This window comes from Cephus cinctus, unplaced genomic scaffold, assembly GCF_000341935.2.
Source record: "Cephus cinctus unplaced genomic scaffold, Ccin1 Ccin1_scaffold0307, whole genome shotgun sequence".
NCBI classification, from domain to species: Eukaryota; Metazoa; Arthropoda; class Insecta; order Hymenoptera; family Cephidae; genus Cephus; species Cephus cinctus.
This window is the reverse complement of record NW_014333010.1, coordinates 120302-138454: the sequence shown is the minus strand read 5'-3', so window position 1 is coordinate 138454 and position 18153 is coordinate 120302. Positions and strand designations below refer to the sequence as shown.

Sequence of the window (18153 nt, the reverse complement as noted above, 5' to 3'; positions counted from 1 at the left end):
GGGGGGGGGGGTGTAATTAAATTTTCTCGAGAGATGATATTGGTAAAATTTTAATTGATTTTTTTAAAATTTCCATCGTCTATCCGAAGGTGGGGGTGGGTTAAGAAAGACGCAAGAATAAATAAGAGAAAAAGAAAAAAAATCGAATTTTCGGGCAATGCCTCTGTCAGATGTGAGGAAACATGGGTGGGGAGTAAAGTTGAATCGCGAAGGGTGCCAGGCAGCCAGTGTCTCTCAACCGCTGAGAGGTGAAAATATCAAATTTTATCATTGTACAAAAAGTGAGGTTAGAAGCAAAATTAAAAAAAAAAACATAAAAATCATAAGAAAAAAAATGCACCCCCATTTCAATTCTCGTGAAAATTTCGATATAACAAGTATATCCCTAAACTCGGTTTTACGTAATATATTTTTTTTTTCAAAATTTTCATTTACTCCCCTCTCACGTATCTTCGGGTGGGCAACTGTTTTGAAAAATCCTGTAACAGGACCCGCGACGGTGCACGTCCAAAATACCCTTGGTGAAAATGTTTACGTTTCCTTTTTTCACCCTCCATTCCTTAGCCCACCTTCGGCTCTCGTAGAGGGATGCGGTAGCAACCCCAACGTGAGGTTTTACTTCCCTTCGTTCGGTATCCCGTTCATCCCCACCCGGTATACTCTAGACTCTAACCCCTCTGGCTTCCATAGACGAGAAGAAAAGACACGCGCACGCGCCAGTCTCTCCGACTTCCTGCCATCCGCCTTACTTCCGCTATTTCACATTATATTACATGCACACGCGCCCCGGCCACCCCATCGGATGCCGGCATCCCCCCACCTATACACCCTCCTATTCCTATACTTGCAGTCCTCCTCTTCCTTTTAGGTTATGTACCCCGACCCAAGTCCCTCCTGTGTTCTCTCTGCCTTCACTAAGTCCTATCCGTATATTCTCCCTTGGCTTGTTTTCTACTATATGTACATATACTATACCATATGCATCCGCAGCCTCTTAAAAGCTGTACGTGAAATCTGAAAGTAAATGAATTTTCAATATTTTCAAATTTTCCCGCCAACATTCATTTCACGCTGCCGTCTCGTAGCCGCCGAATGGGTCGACTGTAATTTTTATTACGGTCCACGTGATTTTACTGTTTACGGGCTGCGAATTAGCCAGCCGCGTATCCGTTTCCTCGAAGTCGATTAAATAATTAAATGCTGCTATAATTAACGTATCCTCGATATGGAATTAAAGGGCCAACCGGAAGTCACGGTATACGTATATCATCGGAGGACTATAAAATTTTATATTTTATAATGGATTTTTATTGAAATAATTTTTTTTTATTTAATTCATTTTTTTTTCTTCATATCTTATATTTTTATATATTCCTTTCGTTCATTTCGTAATATATATTTATATATACACACACATATATACACAGGTTTATGGCTCTTATTCATTCATGCCCTCGTTCTCGCCATTCCAACATTTCATTCATATTTCAACCGCACGCATCTTACGGAAAAATCGTTCCCACTTCGCACTTTACGTGCACCTACGAATTCACTGGATACGCGGTCAATGTACAATTAACAAGCAAAAATCCCTAGGAACAATGCGCAGACGTCTTGGAGTTGTCGGCGTGCACTTTGCGCTTTAACGAACACATGAAAATTGCGTTAGACAAAGTTGCATAAAATAACGAAAATAAGTGAACCCCAGCTCTGACGTTTCTTTTCGGAGTGGATTTTTGAGAATAAGTAAATTTTATTGAAAATAATTTTTTTTAAATTTGATTATTTTTTTTTTCACTGATTCCGTAATTGTGGCAATTCGTGTTGTCGGTAATAGTAGTTTAGTATAGAATCTTTCAAGTAGAGGATGTAGAGTGTTAAAGCGAAAGGAAACCGCAGCTACGGTGCCGTGGGCATATTTCCCATAGTCTGAATGCGAAGATCTTAACCTGCTTCCTATTCTGAACTTGCGAGAGAGCGAGTGAGACGGATTCAATGGTTTAGTCAATTGAGTGAGAGAGAGAGAGAGAGAGAGAGAGAGAGAGAGAGAGAGAGAGAGAGAGACCGGGTGCGTGAACAGTGCGTGAAAATCGCTCGGCGTGACAAGCCGAGCCTTCGGTCTCTTCCTTCCTTGGTCACCGAGTCTGACGATTCCGCCTTTCTTATTTTTTTTTTATTTTGTCAATAAAATAATACAGCAGACAGCGTTAAGTTATTCATTGCAATTTATTGAGTACCCGATATATGTACACTGTGTGCCAACTGATCGACGGTTCGATCATTAAATATTGACGAATTAAATAAGTCTGTCGTATAGAAACAAAGTGGATTTTTGAAAAACGAAAAATTTTTATGGACAATAAAATTTTTTTCTGTAACTCCTTATTTTTGGAGTATGAAAATTTTGAATTTTCAATAGATCCTACATTTTTGTTTTTACCTCTGCTATTTTTTTTCTCTCTCTACCTGTCAGGCATCTGCGAATCAACAAGTCTAAAACCAGGGTGCGTGATGCGGAACGAATATCGTTAAGCATATAGAGCATCGAGTGCACCGGGAGCATCGAGTTTTACCTCGTTGAGTCGAACCTGTATTCATTCGAATTGGGGTGTCGGAGGGTTTGAATAATTGAAATAAAAACGGGTTAGGCAACACGTGATTTTTTGACGTTTCGATATAATGCGTACAGGTAGATCCCACGTGATACGGTATTATTTTTTCAATAGAAAAAAAAAAGAATCGGGTTGATAAAATTTTTGATAAAAACGCCAATAGATTTCCACCCCCTCGTTTCTTGCCGGAGAATAGAAATTCAATTTTCATCCTCAATCCCAACGAAATTGCAATCATTGCCGCGAGGTTCTGCTAATTTCATTTCATCCCTCTGCAGTGAGAATATTCCTTCGGGGGTTGGGAGGGTGGGAGCTGTACTTTTTTTTTTTTTTTTTCTTCAGAGAATCCAACGATTTCGCTGGAAATTGATTCTTTTCCATTTTTTAAGTTTATTATGGTGAATAAAAAATTTCAAAAAAAACCACCAGCTGATAGGGGTGGTTTGTAAAGTACTTTGCTACGTGCAACCATAACCCGCATTTCTCATAAAGACAAGAGTGACAAACTATATTTGTTAGGTTAGGAAATCAAATTAATATAGATAAACCTATAAAGGTGCCCGCACACCGACTTTTGTGGTTGAATGAAGATTTTGATAAATGATAATAACCACGTGGCTCGTCACTCGTGGCTTTTCCACGTGATCCTTGTGGCATTCAGAGATGCCCCATGGGACAACAGAGCGATCCCGTATCCCATGGAAACACGATCTTCTGCCGATCTGCATGATGGACCCCATGGAACGACAGTAGGAACCATATAAAAAGAAGACGGTACATTCTTAGATGGAAAGCATGCTGGTAGTAAATTAATTCAAGTATATCTTTAAGACAAAAAAAAATAGGGGGTACTTAATCAAATAACTTTTCTACAATAAATAAAATAAATATATATATATATATATTATCTTACAAAATTAATACGTAAGTATATAAGATTACAGTGTAAATTAAAAATCTAAGAAATTACTTTGGTAGAAATAGAATCCTTGATTAAACGTCCAAGGGTGCATAGTAAATATCGGTCGGTAAGGTAGAAATTAAACGTTGATCGAACCTCGCGCAATCTCAATACAATTTGTACGTGAATTGACAATGGTAATCAAAATTTCAATTTAGTATATCCGTAAATGTAAAAAATCTCGTTTCTACGTAAAGTCACGTTATTTACGAAAAAAAAAAATATATATATTTTCAATATTACCCGTGTCGATCAGGAAATTAGTCTTTCACTCAATTGTCATACGTTCCGCTATCGTGCATCATTGACGTACGACAGACCTACAGTAGAGTACCTACATTACCATCAGAGTCTAGATTATAATACAATAAGATACTATACCAGAGTATTGTATATCATAAAACTACATCTACTCCCCTGTGCCCACAGTATAGCCCCGACATAGCCAGGCAAATACTGAACGTCGAAGCCCGGTGCGCCCAGGTAAGGGCAGCTGTCCACCAGGTGCCCAATCCCCACCCCAACCAATTTCTGTTTAATCGAAGTGGGGTAAGCTCGTGCCTGATTGGCCAGTGGCTCGCGCGCCGAACGGCGATACCCTGACGCTCCAGCTCGAGAATCGTCAGTCGGCCACGAGAGCTCCTAGAGTGAGGATCTCGTTCGGATATACTAGGGAGTTTTCATCCCCCCCGGTCCCTTCCCACCCCCAGGACACGCGGACTCGTCCGCCGGTTTAGGGTCGTCAGGGAATCAAGAATATATCGTTGTGTGCGTTTATAGTCTAGTTTACTCCAAAACTCAAAAATCATCCCTCCTACCCTTACGATTCGTATTCGCGGCAATTTTACGATATTTATTATTATTATACATACCCCCGTCCCAAATCTCCGCTATCTCTATCCGAATCGATCCCCCCCCTCCCTTTTCTTTCTTGAGACTGTTTACTATTAATCGAAGAAAAAGGGGGAAAAAAAGATAAGAACGTCTTCTAGTCTACCTTTCGTCGAGTGTGTGTGATACATTTATAGACATACGTATATATATATTGTATACGTATATATACACTGTGACTGAGAAATACGGTGAAAAACTTATCGTTGAGATATTAACGGATAAGGTTAAGAAAAAATAAAATTAAAAAATTATTATTTCGTCGCTGTGCCAGTACTCGCGTCTTAAAGGGATTATTTGCCTGGTACAATTGACGTAAACGCAAGGGGACTTTAACGTTACATTTATGGGGGTGTCCGGAGAGTGCGCTGTCAGAGGTGCCGGCAGCAAAAGCCACCCCTGTCACTGCTGCAGTCACGCTGCCATCGCCGGTACCAGTGTGCCACCACCCAGTCATCATCATCATCATCACCATCATCATCACAATCATCAGAATCATCATCAGAAGCCCGTCGGCGAGCCTCCGGCTGACACGACGATATTGGCACCTCTGCGCAGCAAGATGAAAGTGCTCAAGAAGCTCAAGCGAAAAATGGGATTGGGTGAGCACAGCCACGCCTGACCTATAATATATATTATTATTATTTATTAGGACGATCGGCGAAAGATTATCGGGAAAATGGAGATTTTTCGTAAGAGATGCAAGTTTAAGAAAAATTTTCAAATTTCAGTTCAACCCTTAAATTATTGAACGAGGACCGTCACGCAACCTCGTATCTTTTCGTTTCGCAAGTAGAACAGTGATAAGCGGTACTGATACTAGGAGGGGTGGTCTAATTTTGAAAAAAAAAAATTTTTTACCAGTTCTCGTATTTTTACCGGTACTCGTGAAGGGGTGGCGATGGGGTGGTCACTCGGCAAACAATGCGCGCGGAGCTTTAGGCGAACTAGAAACGAAAATGAGTTTCGCCAAAAAAAAAGAGGAAATTTTGGGACGAGCCTGCGAAACGCCTCGAAAGCTCATCGTATCGTGCTTTTTCTGTCTGCTCTGACCGACTTTCGTTTAGGGGATGATTTATATCACGAGTGGGAGTCTGTCAGGGTATATACGTATCGCTCGTGCTTTTCCGGCAGCGGAAACGTCGGTTGGATTTCTTTTTTTTTTCTTTTTCTTTTTTTTCATCCTCCAGATCTTCCCTCGACTCTTTTTCTCTCTGTCTTTCTCTTCCTCGGTTGTTTCTCTGCCTCTTAACCATTTTTTTTTGACTCTCTTTTCCATCTTTTTTTTTCGGTTCACCCCATCCTCGGCCATTGTGCCTCGACGCTTCCGCAAAGTAGGGAAGCTCTCCTCCTGTGTGCTTGTGTCTTTTTTTCTTCTTTTCCTTTTATTTCTTTTTCTCCTCTCTCTCTCCTCTCTCTCTCTCTCTCTCTCTCTCTCTCTCTCTCTCTCTCTCTCTCTCTCTCTCTCTCGTCTTTTGTCTTCGGCTTTTGTCTTCGTATCTAGACCGATCTCCAACCCTCCCGACCGGCCCACCCCTCTTGGCCTCCCACGGGCTGTTCTTACCCGTGGATACTATCGCCCGCGGGGCTTTCGAACATTTGCTGTTTTTTCTTTAATTTTTGGAATTATATTATTTTTCGACAATTAGAGGCTCACGTCGAGTTTCTCTTTACTTGGATTTTTTTGGTTGTATTTTGTCGTGTTGCACGGGGAATACTGTCCGCGAGGTATTCGCGAATTCCAAATTGCGGATACGAGTCACGAAAGTATCAGTCACCGTCGAGTGACTCATACGCGATGCCAATCCGAAGTTTAGTCAAAAAGTGAGGAGAAAAAATTGGCTGGTGGGTTTCGAGAAGAAATAGTAAAAATTCGTGAAGATATGACAGGCGCTGTATTTATTTTTCTTATCACTTTCAAACTTAACCTCGTAAATGCGTGTGCGAATAAATCAGATTAAAGGACAGTGACGCAACCACGGGAAAGATCGTATCGATTGAACCACAAGGCAATCGTCTTCGTGTACAGTGTCAATCGTCAGGAGCGATTATACGCCGGAAATGTGAAATCCTATTTTTAAAAAATGATTCCAGCCGGTTATCGAAATCATTGCGAGTGGTCATTATTCGAGATCAAAGAATTTTTTTTGGAGAACGTTTAGAATAGTTACGAACGGTGGGATAAATCATTCGGATTGTTGGTGAACGAGGGGGAGGAGGGGAGGAACGGCTGGGATCATTAGTCAAGGGTGGTGGGTGCAGTAGGGGGTCGGAGGAAGGGGGGAATAAATAAATGCTTGAATAATCGAGGTAATTTGATTTTCTTTGAAATCCTATTATCATTACTACGTCGTACTGTATAATTTCTTTTTTTCGAATTTCTCGTAAAGAACTCAAACGCGATCCACCTCTAGTAAAAGGGCGACCCCCGAGTTCACTGAAAATTTTACCGCACAGGAAGCGCGATCGGTACAATGAACCTTCAATTCGGTCGCAGGGCCGTAGCTAAAAATTTTTTTTTTTTTATATTTCTCTTAAAAGTAATTTCGAGCATACTTTATGCATGGGAAAGAGTGGGAGAGGGGGGGGGGTTATAGCGTCAGTGAATATGAGAAGGGAGAAACAAAATGGCGAACGGATACTAATTGTACACAGATTTTCTTCGCCATCTCTTATCTCTTGGCCAACGGTTTTTTCGTCACGGGAGTCTGGCTGGACCAACGCGAAGATCTCTCGGTTCGCCGCTTCTTGACGGCATTGTGGTTTTATCGCTTCACTTTGCGGGAGAGTCTCGTGTTATTATTGTCAGGCTGAAAAAAAAAACGTCGCTTGGGGGTTATGTAGGATACTTTTGTAAAATTTCAGTATTTTGACTTTTTATACGTATAACAGTTCACGTGTCTATAAACAGCCATAAGTGAAATGAACCCTGTATCGATAATATTAATAAAACGGGGAAATTCGCTCAAAAAGAAATGAACTAGTACTATTATTTAAGAAAAAATTTTTTGTTGGAAAATTCTCAAAATTTCAAAATTGAGAATCCAATCTCTATTTTTACACGACTGGGTCTATTTCGAGGTATAGAAATTAAGAAAGGTCTCTTTTAGAACAGCTGTTCGACCTGACTGACGTTCTGTCTCTCTTTTTCTTTTTCATACTCTTCTTCGAAGTACGGAGATTCGTGAAACAGCTGACGAACCATCGAGGTCGTCTTTTAAATCTCGAAGCCCCCTTACGCTGTATATATCTATACCTGAGTTTACCTGACGTCAGTGGTGCTCAATGCTCCGAGTATTGAATTTTTTGTGACCGCACGTATTTTGAAAAAAAAAAAAAAAAAAAACTGAATGCCTCAGGCAAACAGCTGACGAATCCCCTCGTCTTTAAACTTGCTTTGTGCTCGTTGGGTCCATTGCCTTATACCCGGTGTACGTGCAGTGGCTCTCATTTCACATTGAACCAGCTCAACTGATCCACTTGGTTCTCTTACCGTGCGCGAGATGAATGGAAACCGTTAAGTAAGGATGCTGGATCCTCACCGATAAAAATCAGTACAAAGGACTCCGGAACACGTGCGTGAAATCCTTGCAGAAAATCCTTGCGCGTGGATGAAAAGTATATTTTTCTGAAAGAACTTTTCTTTGAGAATCTACTCCCGTCCCTTCTCCACGTTTCTGGACTACCCTCGATCCCCTATGAAAAATTGCATCCCACCCTGGACCGCGTTACGCAAGGACGTCACCACGTGGCCATTTATGATAAAATCTCAAAACTTCATACAGCCAAGCGCGCTATAGTGCATATATCTATTTTTTGTAATTCAAAAAAAAAAATTGATAACTACGAACCAAGACAAAATTCACATCGTCTCTTTCAACTTCTCTTGTTTACACTTTCTTGCTCTCTTGTAACCTTCTCTTTATCTTTATCTCTCCTCTCTTCGTTCTCTCCCGTGATTTTCTCTTTTTCCACTGTGAATCATCCGACTCAGTGGTTCTCAAACGCGTTCACGGTACTGGTGCCTGATTGGTCGAGTAATTTTTTCTGTGTAATTTTGCACTACAAAATTTTCCAAAAAAATGAAAGTCTGTAATAAAGTAGTGGAGTAATTTTTTTTTATTTTTAACACTCCAGCATCCCCGACTCATTTTGACTTCATTCACTCGTCTACCATACGTTTTACGAGGAACAAAGTCCGAACGTCCTGGGTAACCCGGTACGTAATTTGCGGATAGCCCGGAATCATCTTTTCTTTTAAGGGCAGTCATGGAGACTATCACTGACCATCCCCACGCATCGTGGGGATAATATTATTTTTCGTGGTTGGCAATGGCTGCCTGACGTCACAATGTTGAAATAACCTGCTTTGTTCCCACAACGATTCTCGAACCGGTTTCTCCATGTTCCGGTATTGCCTCTATCAGCTGCTGAATTGAATGAACGAACCAGTATTAAATCTTCGTCCTCTGGACTATATATACACTATATATAGGTATATCGATAGGTGCAAAGTTTACACTATGTATACAGACGTACAACCACGTGCGCTGCACGAGACACAATGCTTATATCATTATTATTATTTTCCCCTGTCATTTGTCATTTTATCAAATTCTAATCACTTATCGCGCACGATAAATAATTTTTTTTTGGTAGCAAACCTCGCTCCAACATTAACCGTGAAGATTTTCTTCATCTCTTATCAGTGAATTACCATGCTGGTTAAACTCGACGAAATGCATCCTGACGGAGACGAAAGGAAGAACTTTTTTGTATCTTACAAATATTTGAAATATTTTTTTTTTTATATCACGAGCTTCCACGAACTTTTTCGGCGCTTCCTGCGATATCCAATCGGGAACGGAAGTGGGCACGAATCTCGAGCGGAAGTTGATATTCGAGAACGAGAGGCGTACCTGAATTCGATCGTTTCCTGCAAGGAATAACGATACCTGCGGTTTCCTAAAAAAAACTGATATTAAAAAAAAGTGTTTATTTTTATTTTTATTTTTTTTTTTTCATACCATTTAACGATTGCACACTGTACGCCACGTAGTGTACTTCCGCTTGTTGTTTTCGAGCCGACCTGTATAATATGCAATTAGCAATGCGTGGAGGTAACGGGTAGAGGATGTTTGCCTGGGTTGGAACGAAAGGAAGGAAAGAGGAAGAGAGAGAGAGCCAAGGAAACAGGAGCGAGAGAGAGAGAGAGAGGGGTGAGTATAAAATAAAATGCTGGAATCGTCCAGCTTAAAATGAATGTTAAAATAGTCACGGAGGAAACAAGGTGGCTGAACAAGAGCAAAGGGCTCAGGAAACGAATGCACGTGCGCATGCGCGCAACGGCCCGAGCCGGAAACGCGTTACCGCGTACGGATTTAGCGTATGCGGCAGAGGAGCAGAAACTCCTATGGCGCTTACGCGTGCAGCAGCGTCCTACCCGAAGAGGCCTGCATAGAAAGTGCATAGTGCGTGCATCGCATTCGTCCCTGGTAATGCAATGCACGTGCCCGATGCGTTTTACTGCTCCTGGTGTCATAACAAACTATAAATAACACATCGAATGCTTGTGGATACTCGAAGTATATACCCGTGCTTGGTAATTTTGGATGGATCGGGAGAATATTTATTTAGGGGAAGAAAAAAAAACAAAATTATGAATAATACATGCACCGGGTGCAGTGCAGGGATGCACGGTAGTGGGAGTGCAGGTTAGGATCGAGATCTTTTACGTACAGTCTGTATCAGAAATATTTAAGGTGCGTTGTGGTATACTTTTTTTTTTTTTTTTGAAAACTTAAAGGCTGGCTAACATCTGTCGACAGTTCGAGCTCCTTGCTGGCTTGGAAACTATAAGTGGAACAGCGGGTCGGCACTAAGGACTTCTTGCTAAGGGTGGTTTTAAGGGGTGGGTGGGGGTGAACTGAGCGAAGGACAACGAAAAGGTTTTTTTTTCTTTTACTTTATATATCATTCTTCTATTTTTTCCTAGTCCAAACAAAATGTTTGTAACGTCTTATGGGTTTTTGAAAATTTTTGTTTGGGATTTTGGATCTTTTTTTTTTTTAAATTCTTAAGTCACTCGCACGCGTGCTATTTAGTTCGGAGTCTGTTGGGTTACTGAGGATCGGTCGATTTTGGGTAATTCGATGGGTTCGTCGAAATTTCGAAAAAATTTAAAAAATCTGTCAAGATAGTATGTTGATTGAAATTTTTATTTTTAGGGGTAGTTCATTTTTTAAGTCTCATGAGTCACTCCCTTTGGATTATGCTGGGTCCACTGTCGTTTTTTGGGGTGGGTGGTGGGTAAGTGCATGGGGAGCGAAGTTAAAATGCCGCCGTACGGCGAACTATTGTGGTTCGGAGAGTGACTTTTTAAGGGATGCCAACCCCCGTACGATGCCGCACAACATGTTGCACATGGGAATTGATCCGGCCCTCTTAAATTGGAGACTCCTAATGGAACAAATGTTCGAGTTTGGGATAAATGTTGTTCTTTTGAAACGCACGGAAGGAAATTGAAAAATCGAAAAGTGTCATTCTACGTGATATTTTTTTTTTTTTTCAATTTCTTTCTTCTCTGCCGCCTTTTCTCTTTTCACAAAATAACAATTGTCATTACTCGGGAAACCGGCCTAGCACTCGCAAGCGGAAATCCCAAGTACATAACTCGATAGTAACAATTTATCGTGCACCTTAAAGGTCGTCCCACACGCAATTTACGCTGAGGCGCCATTGAGCGCGTTCATTGGCAGAGTCAATGACTGAATGGAGGCTGGTGATGATTTAATTGTCACGTGTCAAAAGGCCAATGAGACGTGGACGTGACTCGATTATCAGCGGTTGTCTTGGAACAGACGTATTTCTCGATCGAAGAGAATAAATAAGGAATAATGTCGGATTGACATTTTTTTTTTAAATTACCATGAATTTGAAAATACAAAAAAAAATACTGGTCAAGATAACCAAATTTTTGTTCAACAGTTGAGAACCCTCGTGAACTCTTGACCTGCTCACACTGTGAAAGTATAACTTGGGCACTTGGTGGACACTCGCGCGTAATGAGAGTAACAAGACATTGCAAGGGGAGTTTGTCAGCGTAAAAGGACTTTAACCCCGTCGGACTAATTAATGGTTTATTTGTTAAAAAAACTTTTTTTTTTCCCTATTTCGTCATTATTGATACCAAAAAGTGATTTTATGGAAATTAACTTTTTTTTTTTTTTTCTAACTCATGCTCTTTATTTTTAGCCGTGCACCGCCGAACAGGACGTTGAACATCCATGGCTTCCCATTATACGCCGATCCCTTCCTTCCGTTCCTCTCTGCTCTCTCCCATGTACACCATAGAAAAAGAGAATGAAAAAAAAATAGGTAAAAGATTGATGGTGCTTCACCGTAGGGGGAAGTCTGTGGGAATTCGATTTCGGCGTTCCCCCAAAAAGCGCAAGGTGTCCTCCCTCTCCCCGTAAGGAGAGGGTGGCTCGTGAAAATAGTCCTACTTATTATCACGATCGACCCCCATAAGAATAATAAAATCCCTCAGTCCATACCGCGATCGTTAAAATTTATACGTACACGTGTTATTTAACAAGAATGTATATAAAAATTTTTCAAAATTCATTAAACTCAAAACCACCGAAAATTGCATCACCAAATTGCATAACAGATAATTTCTCCGATATTTGCGAAATAATGTAAACCCCCGTCTGGCGTATTCAGGCTGCCTACCACTGGGCGGCGTCGTTGCACAAACCAGACTCATATATAGCTATAGAATTTACCTGCATACGACAGACTACACTAGGGGGGGTGGAAGGGTTATGGGGGTGTACTAAGCCAGGGTTGGGGGTCATCAGGGGTCGGTTGTGGGAGGCATATCGTTATCAACTCCCTGACAACAGGCAGTCTGGTGTGCCGGCAGTAGAGGATCGATAGAGCTTGTATAGCGATATCAAGCCTGAACCCCCATGGGCTTCTGTACCTATCTGGCCCGGGGGTTCGCCATGTAAATCCCATAGAAAACTTATGGAAACGCTTGGGTTACGTACCGACGGGTTTATTCGTACAGCCCCCGGATACACATACAAATGCAAGGATTGGGGAGTGCTTTCGGATTGACATTACGCTTTATGGTGTTTCATGGGAATTCGGTCTGCTTAATATTCCGGAAAATTTTTCTCTTGCTCTGTGCACGTATCGCCATGGGGGTTGAATATGGACGTATGAGCCATCGATCAAAGGTGGGTGGGGGTGGGGGGATGGGGGGGTATATTTGGCTAATTTTCCTATAAAATTTTCTCGCTCAAAATCCCCATGAAGAATTGCCCCGTGCATTGGGCTGAATCTATAGAAAAATTTGCATTGAAATTTGATGGATGTCGCACAGACCCTTATGCCACTATACCTATAATATAATTATGGGAATTATGCAATTTTTATAAAGCGACTTTAAACTCTCTATTACGTGTGGTTTAGGTCGTTCATTGTCCCCAGTGAGTATCTATGGGACTTTTGCCCTGTTTATGTCAAACGGCCCATTGGGCTTACTTTGTGCTTCTATTTACACGGGTTATATGGTATAAAGTCGATGTTACTTATACCGGGTGTACGTAAGTGGGGGCGATCGACAGTAGGAAAGACGAGAGCAAATATAAACCGAGGAAGTGTCGCAATCTTTGCTCTCGTCACTTTATTCAAGTGCAAGCAGATGCGCCCTTAATAACTTAACGCGAACAGTGACGTATCGCGAGATAATAGGCCCTGAGAGTGGGAAATTTTTTTTTTTTTCAATTTCATATCTCGCCACAGAAATATACTTGTAAACGAAAGTGGAGCGTCAGGGAGTAAAATGTTTGTAATTTTTGAAATTTCATTTGAATTTGGGTACTTTTATGTACGGAGTACGTGTATAAAGAGGCTTTCTCGTAAATACCCTTTTTTGTACAGCTGTACGAACCGCGGAGTAGAATCTGGAGTCGACTGATATAATCAAATTTGAGTCATCGAATTTTCGAATGATTTTGAAAATTTGCCGTTGCTTTTTTTTTCTTATCCAATCGGGCCCTACGCCATTGGCCAAGGCCCGGTGCTGGCTTCCTAAGGCCAGGTGGCAAGCAACCGTTGCTCGTTGCTTTCTGGCATCCCTCGTGTGTTGCTGCCCCACTATGCTGCTGCTTTCTGGCTCGTTCGCAGCTGCTTCTTTCTCTTCCGTTTTGCGTCGCGACGCACAGCGTCGCGTACTCTCCCCTCGTATGGGAATTTCACTCGAAGCGCCCCGTGTCTTTGCCGCGAGACGAAAAAGGAAAATCCAATTGGAATATGAAAATTTTGCTTTCCAACTAAATTCAACGCACATGACTTTCTGTCAGATCTCCATTCTCTAGTCGCCGTTTCTTGAACACTTTCTCTTATCTCAATGTAAATACGTATATTGACTGTACATTACGTATGGAAGCTATCCGAATTTTTACGAGTGGATGTTATTTAAAAAAAAAAATTATTAAAACTAACATAAAGGTCAAAGTGCACTCTGACTTAATATCAGGCGGCAAAGGTGCTATGGAATTTCGTGAAGTTCCAAGAATATCCCGGAGAGTCTTGTTTCCAAGAAAAAAAAAAGAGAGAGTGTCTCAATGATCAGCCAAGGCTAACATGGCGAAGGAACAAGGAAACAAAGTTCGAGCGAGCATTCGCGAAATTTCCTGTCTGACGTCACGTTGTATTTTCCCCTTCGCACTCCCCACCAGAGATAAGGTCGAGTTAGAGATAATATGCAATCGAACGTCAAATGGAATTACGGATTCTTCCTTTTTTTTTTTTGAGTCCCATACGTATTTTCAATATCCGATCTATAGATAAAGAAAAAAGATTAAGATCGATCTAACCTGGGACTTACATACATAGATCAAACGAATAGTTAATGCTCATATGTATATGTCACTTATGCGTAATATACGTACATATTTTTATTACGTGTTACGTGACGTCAGAGAAGCTTCATAATCGAACAATAGGGAAGAGCGGGGCCCTGTATTGGGACCCCTTTAGACTTGTGCCCCACCCGAGGCCCCGCCCTTATTTCTCCACCCGTCCCTGGTCTGGGCCGCACACGCATGCACAACGGCAGCTGGGAGAACTTTGCCTCAGTCGTTATTCAGCCCTGGCGCGAGCCGCATATACGTACTCCTGTGTTTTACTAGCCTTACGCGTCTCTCGAGTATTCTTTCTTTTTTTCGAAATGTTATTTATCTTGAAAATCATACTCACTTTTCTTTGGCTTCCACTCGGCGAGGACTTTGATAGAATATAATGTGAGGGACAATTGGTGATTTTTTTTTGGGACTTCTTACCTCCCCCCAATACCCATTTCATCCCCTTCTCCCTGCCTCCCTCCTCTAGCCTCCTCTGCCATTGTCCTATTGCTCGTCTCGATCGGCTACCCTGAGACCTTGAAAGCTCCATCTGGAGAATAATTTTTTTCTCCTTTGACAAGGGGTGGGAAAAATTTTGAAATTAATATCTTTTGAGATTTTATTGTATGCAAAAAATTTGTCTAGTCCTTTCATAGTCCCCATATGTATATGACAGTACCTGGATATCATTTATAAATTTATTCATATATATATATATATATATATATTTCAAAATTATTTATCAATTTCGATATTATTTTCGAAAATTCGTATTAGGCCTGTTTCAAGAATCTAATGAATATATATTGCACTCTTGCCGGGGCTGACCTGGATATCATTTATAAATTTATTCATTTTCTCCTTTGACAAGGGGTGGGAAAAATTTTGAAATTAATATCTTTTGAGATTTTATTGTATGCAAAAAATTTGTCTAGTCCTTTCATAGTCCCCATATGTATATGACAGTACCTGGATATCATTTATAAATTTATTCATATATATATATATATATATATATTTCAAAATTATTTATCAATTTCGATATTATTTTCGAAAATTCGTATTAGGCCTGTTTCAAGAATCTAATGAATATATATTGCACTCTTGCCGGGGCTGGCACGTATTTTATTGAATCGTTGAGAGTGTCTGTTGACTTTAAGTAACCATGTCACTGCCCTGTTATCGTCCGCGAAGGCCACTGACGGTTGGCAGAGCCACGAGGGTGGCTCGACTGCGACTTTCCGGAAATGGCTTTTTGGGTAAGTGAGATGAATTTGACCAATAGTAATATGAAATTCGACCGTCGGCCGATACAGTCCAATCAAGGAATAAGTATATATATGTATATACCGCGTGAAAAAATTCCCTTTACTCTCGGTCGATTAAAGAAATCGTAAAAGCGGTTAAAATCGGCTTGAGACCAACCCCTAAATGATTTCTCAACCCCTATTAAAACTATTTATCAGACCGATACGGGATCGCCCACCTAGTACTCGTGTAGTTTATCAAAATCAGCCCCCCTTGCTTGGTCAGGGTTGGGTTCAGCTATATTGGGGTAGTGGTATCGTTGGCAACCCTCGTAGGAATACGGATCCCCTTTAGACTAGCCACAGGTCCTTCAATTTTGGAAACCACCCCCGCAAAGGACCATGAGAACTGCCAGATGCGCTTATATACACTCGCATATGTGTATCGTAACGCTGACTACATATAGGACACCCTTAAAGAGCCACCCCGCCCGAGTAACCGAGTCGCGCTCGACTTGAGGGTATTAAAAGTGTAGCGACCACCACCACCCTCTATTGGTAACTTCGTTAATCCGATTGTTCGCCGCGCATCGCCCAATGGGAATATGCACTTGTCGCTCTGGGACGCCGACGTCCATTGTGGACGCTGGCTTTGGCCGTTATTTTCTTGGGGGTGGGGGGCCTAGTTGTTCGCGACGCACGAAAGAGCCACGGTGAAAAGGAGAAGCGAAAAATCCCTTTGATGACTGAAAAAAAAAATTCAATCGGATTAGTCGCATAAACACGTCGTAAGTAGGAGAGGAAGAGAATTCTTGAAAAATAATCGTTATCTCGAATTTACATTATCAGGCTTTTTTACCGTTAAAAATTGATATGAGAAAGTCCAAGGTTCGTATTGGTCAAGGTCGTCCCTTATCATTCTAATTGTATGCCTCTATAAAAATTGTTAGCATTGCACGAGATTACCTTAGATTAGTGTAATCCCTCGAATTCACTTGAAACGTTATCTGCCTGACATTGGCACGAAAGACTTTTCGATATCGCGTGCGATATCGTGTAGCGATTATAACACTGATATAATAGACACAGTATATACAGATACAAGATTGGCCGTTGGAACGAGAATACAGTATATTTTCAAAGCTAGAATTAATATCTAGACCCCCCCCCCCGCATTAGGTACCGAGCGTGTCGTTAATTCGCAAAAGGCTCATCGGAGGTCTCCGTTCTGTTATTATTTTAGTACGCTCAGAGCGGCGCTGGCATACCTGGTGCCTTACATAACCTAGATTAACAGTCACGTTGAGGAGCAAGAAGAGGGTACCTGCTTTCGAGTGAGGATGACGCATGAGTTAGACAAGGAGAGAGAGATAGGTAGGAAGGAGAGTGATGTTGGATTGAGAGAGAGGTAATAAGTGAAAGAGAGATATAGAAGGATGAAGTAAAAGAGAAGGTAGAATAAAGTGAGTCTCCTGGTAGTGTTCTCGTACCTTCTAGGCATAGCCAGGACTCTACTAGCCGCACACAGCCTTGCTATAGAGTATAGGTATAGCTGCTGTGCTTACTGCGCTGAGCAGAAGAGAGCAGAGATCACGGGATCGGCCGTGGGAACAAGGAGGCCCCTCCTGCATGGAATACTCCCCAGAACACAGAAAATTACACGAACTTCCGTACAACGGCTTCGTCTCTCCCGTCGAGTCTATGCGTCGAGTAACCCGCCGCCATCGCGTGCTCGACGCTTTATTTATATCTGGACACGTGTTTCTCCTATGCAGGAGAGATATATCTCTTTTTATATGAAGTCAATATATTTGAATAGCGAACAGTCGTCGCTTACCAGGGACAGTTGTCAACTTTTGTCCTTTCTTTTTATTTCACGTTATCCGATGGGCTCTCACGTGCAAACTGCTTTACCGGTAGGATGTTTTGACTAGCGCCAACTAGGCTTGTTATTCCATACCGACGGTCTACGAAAACATTGCTCCTCTTGCGTGTGGTTTCCCCGCGTCGGGAGCCAGGGAATTATAAGTCCAAGGAGGAAAAGTCGAGTGAGCGTCGTCGCCGGGTTCTAGAAGCTTCGAGAAAATTCAGTACGTTAGGACAACGGGGGGGATTGTACGTAAATGGCAGACAGCTTCCTCGATAAGTGTGTCACGAGTTTCCCACGAGGTGTTACGAACCTTTCCGAGTCCCGAGTACGACGAATGCGAACGGCAGCAACAAGCGATTGCAATTTGTCAGGTTATTCCCGTGATTTTCGATGAAACTGTCCCCGCGTGATCGCCGAACGTCGGTGGATTCGAAACGGAGAAAAAAATATTCGAAAGTGATTGAGGTCTGTTTTTTTTGTGGTTTAAAAAAATATTTTTACCAACAATTGTGACAATCCTCACGAGGTACGACGGGTTTGTTTCGTAAATGGCGTTTGTGGTGTCTGTGAATTAGTCAAGTCGTTAATACACGCTCCATTACTTCTAGTGGAGCACTAGTGAGAGAAGGGGGGGGGGGGGGGGGGGGGCCCCAAA

The 18153-nt window shown here is 41.7% G+C and overlaps 1 protein-coding gene across 6 annotated transcripts in view; it reads left to right on the top strand.

Annotated features, from left to right (window-relative positions):
• LOC107266292 (protein neuralized) overlaps positions 1 to 18153 on the top strand; it is a 52400-nt gene that overhangs the window by 22932 nt on the left and 11315 nt on the right. For 2 of the 6 annotated variants that reach the window (XR_003059301.1, XM_015736614.2), the window contains exon 1: positions 4197 to 5066. The exons of 3 other annotated variants lie outside the window; for them this stretch is intronic. Coding sequence is in view for 2 of the 3 variants with exons in the window: in XM_015736614.2 (XP_015592100.1) it covers positions 4811 to 5066 (256 nt within the window). In the remaining variant the exon portion in view is untranslated. Of the gene's footprint in view, positions 1 to 4196; positions 5067 to 15372; positions 15641 to 18153 lie in introns of those variants that run through there. One more of the 6 variants, XM_015736616.2, reaches the window with a different exon arrangement.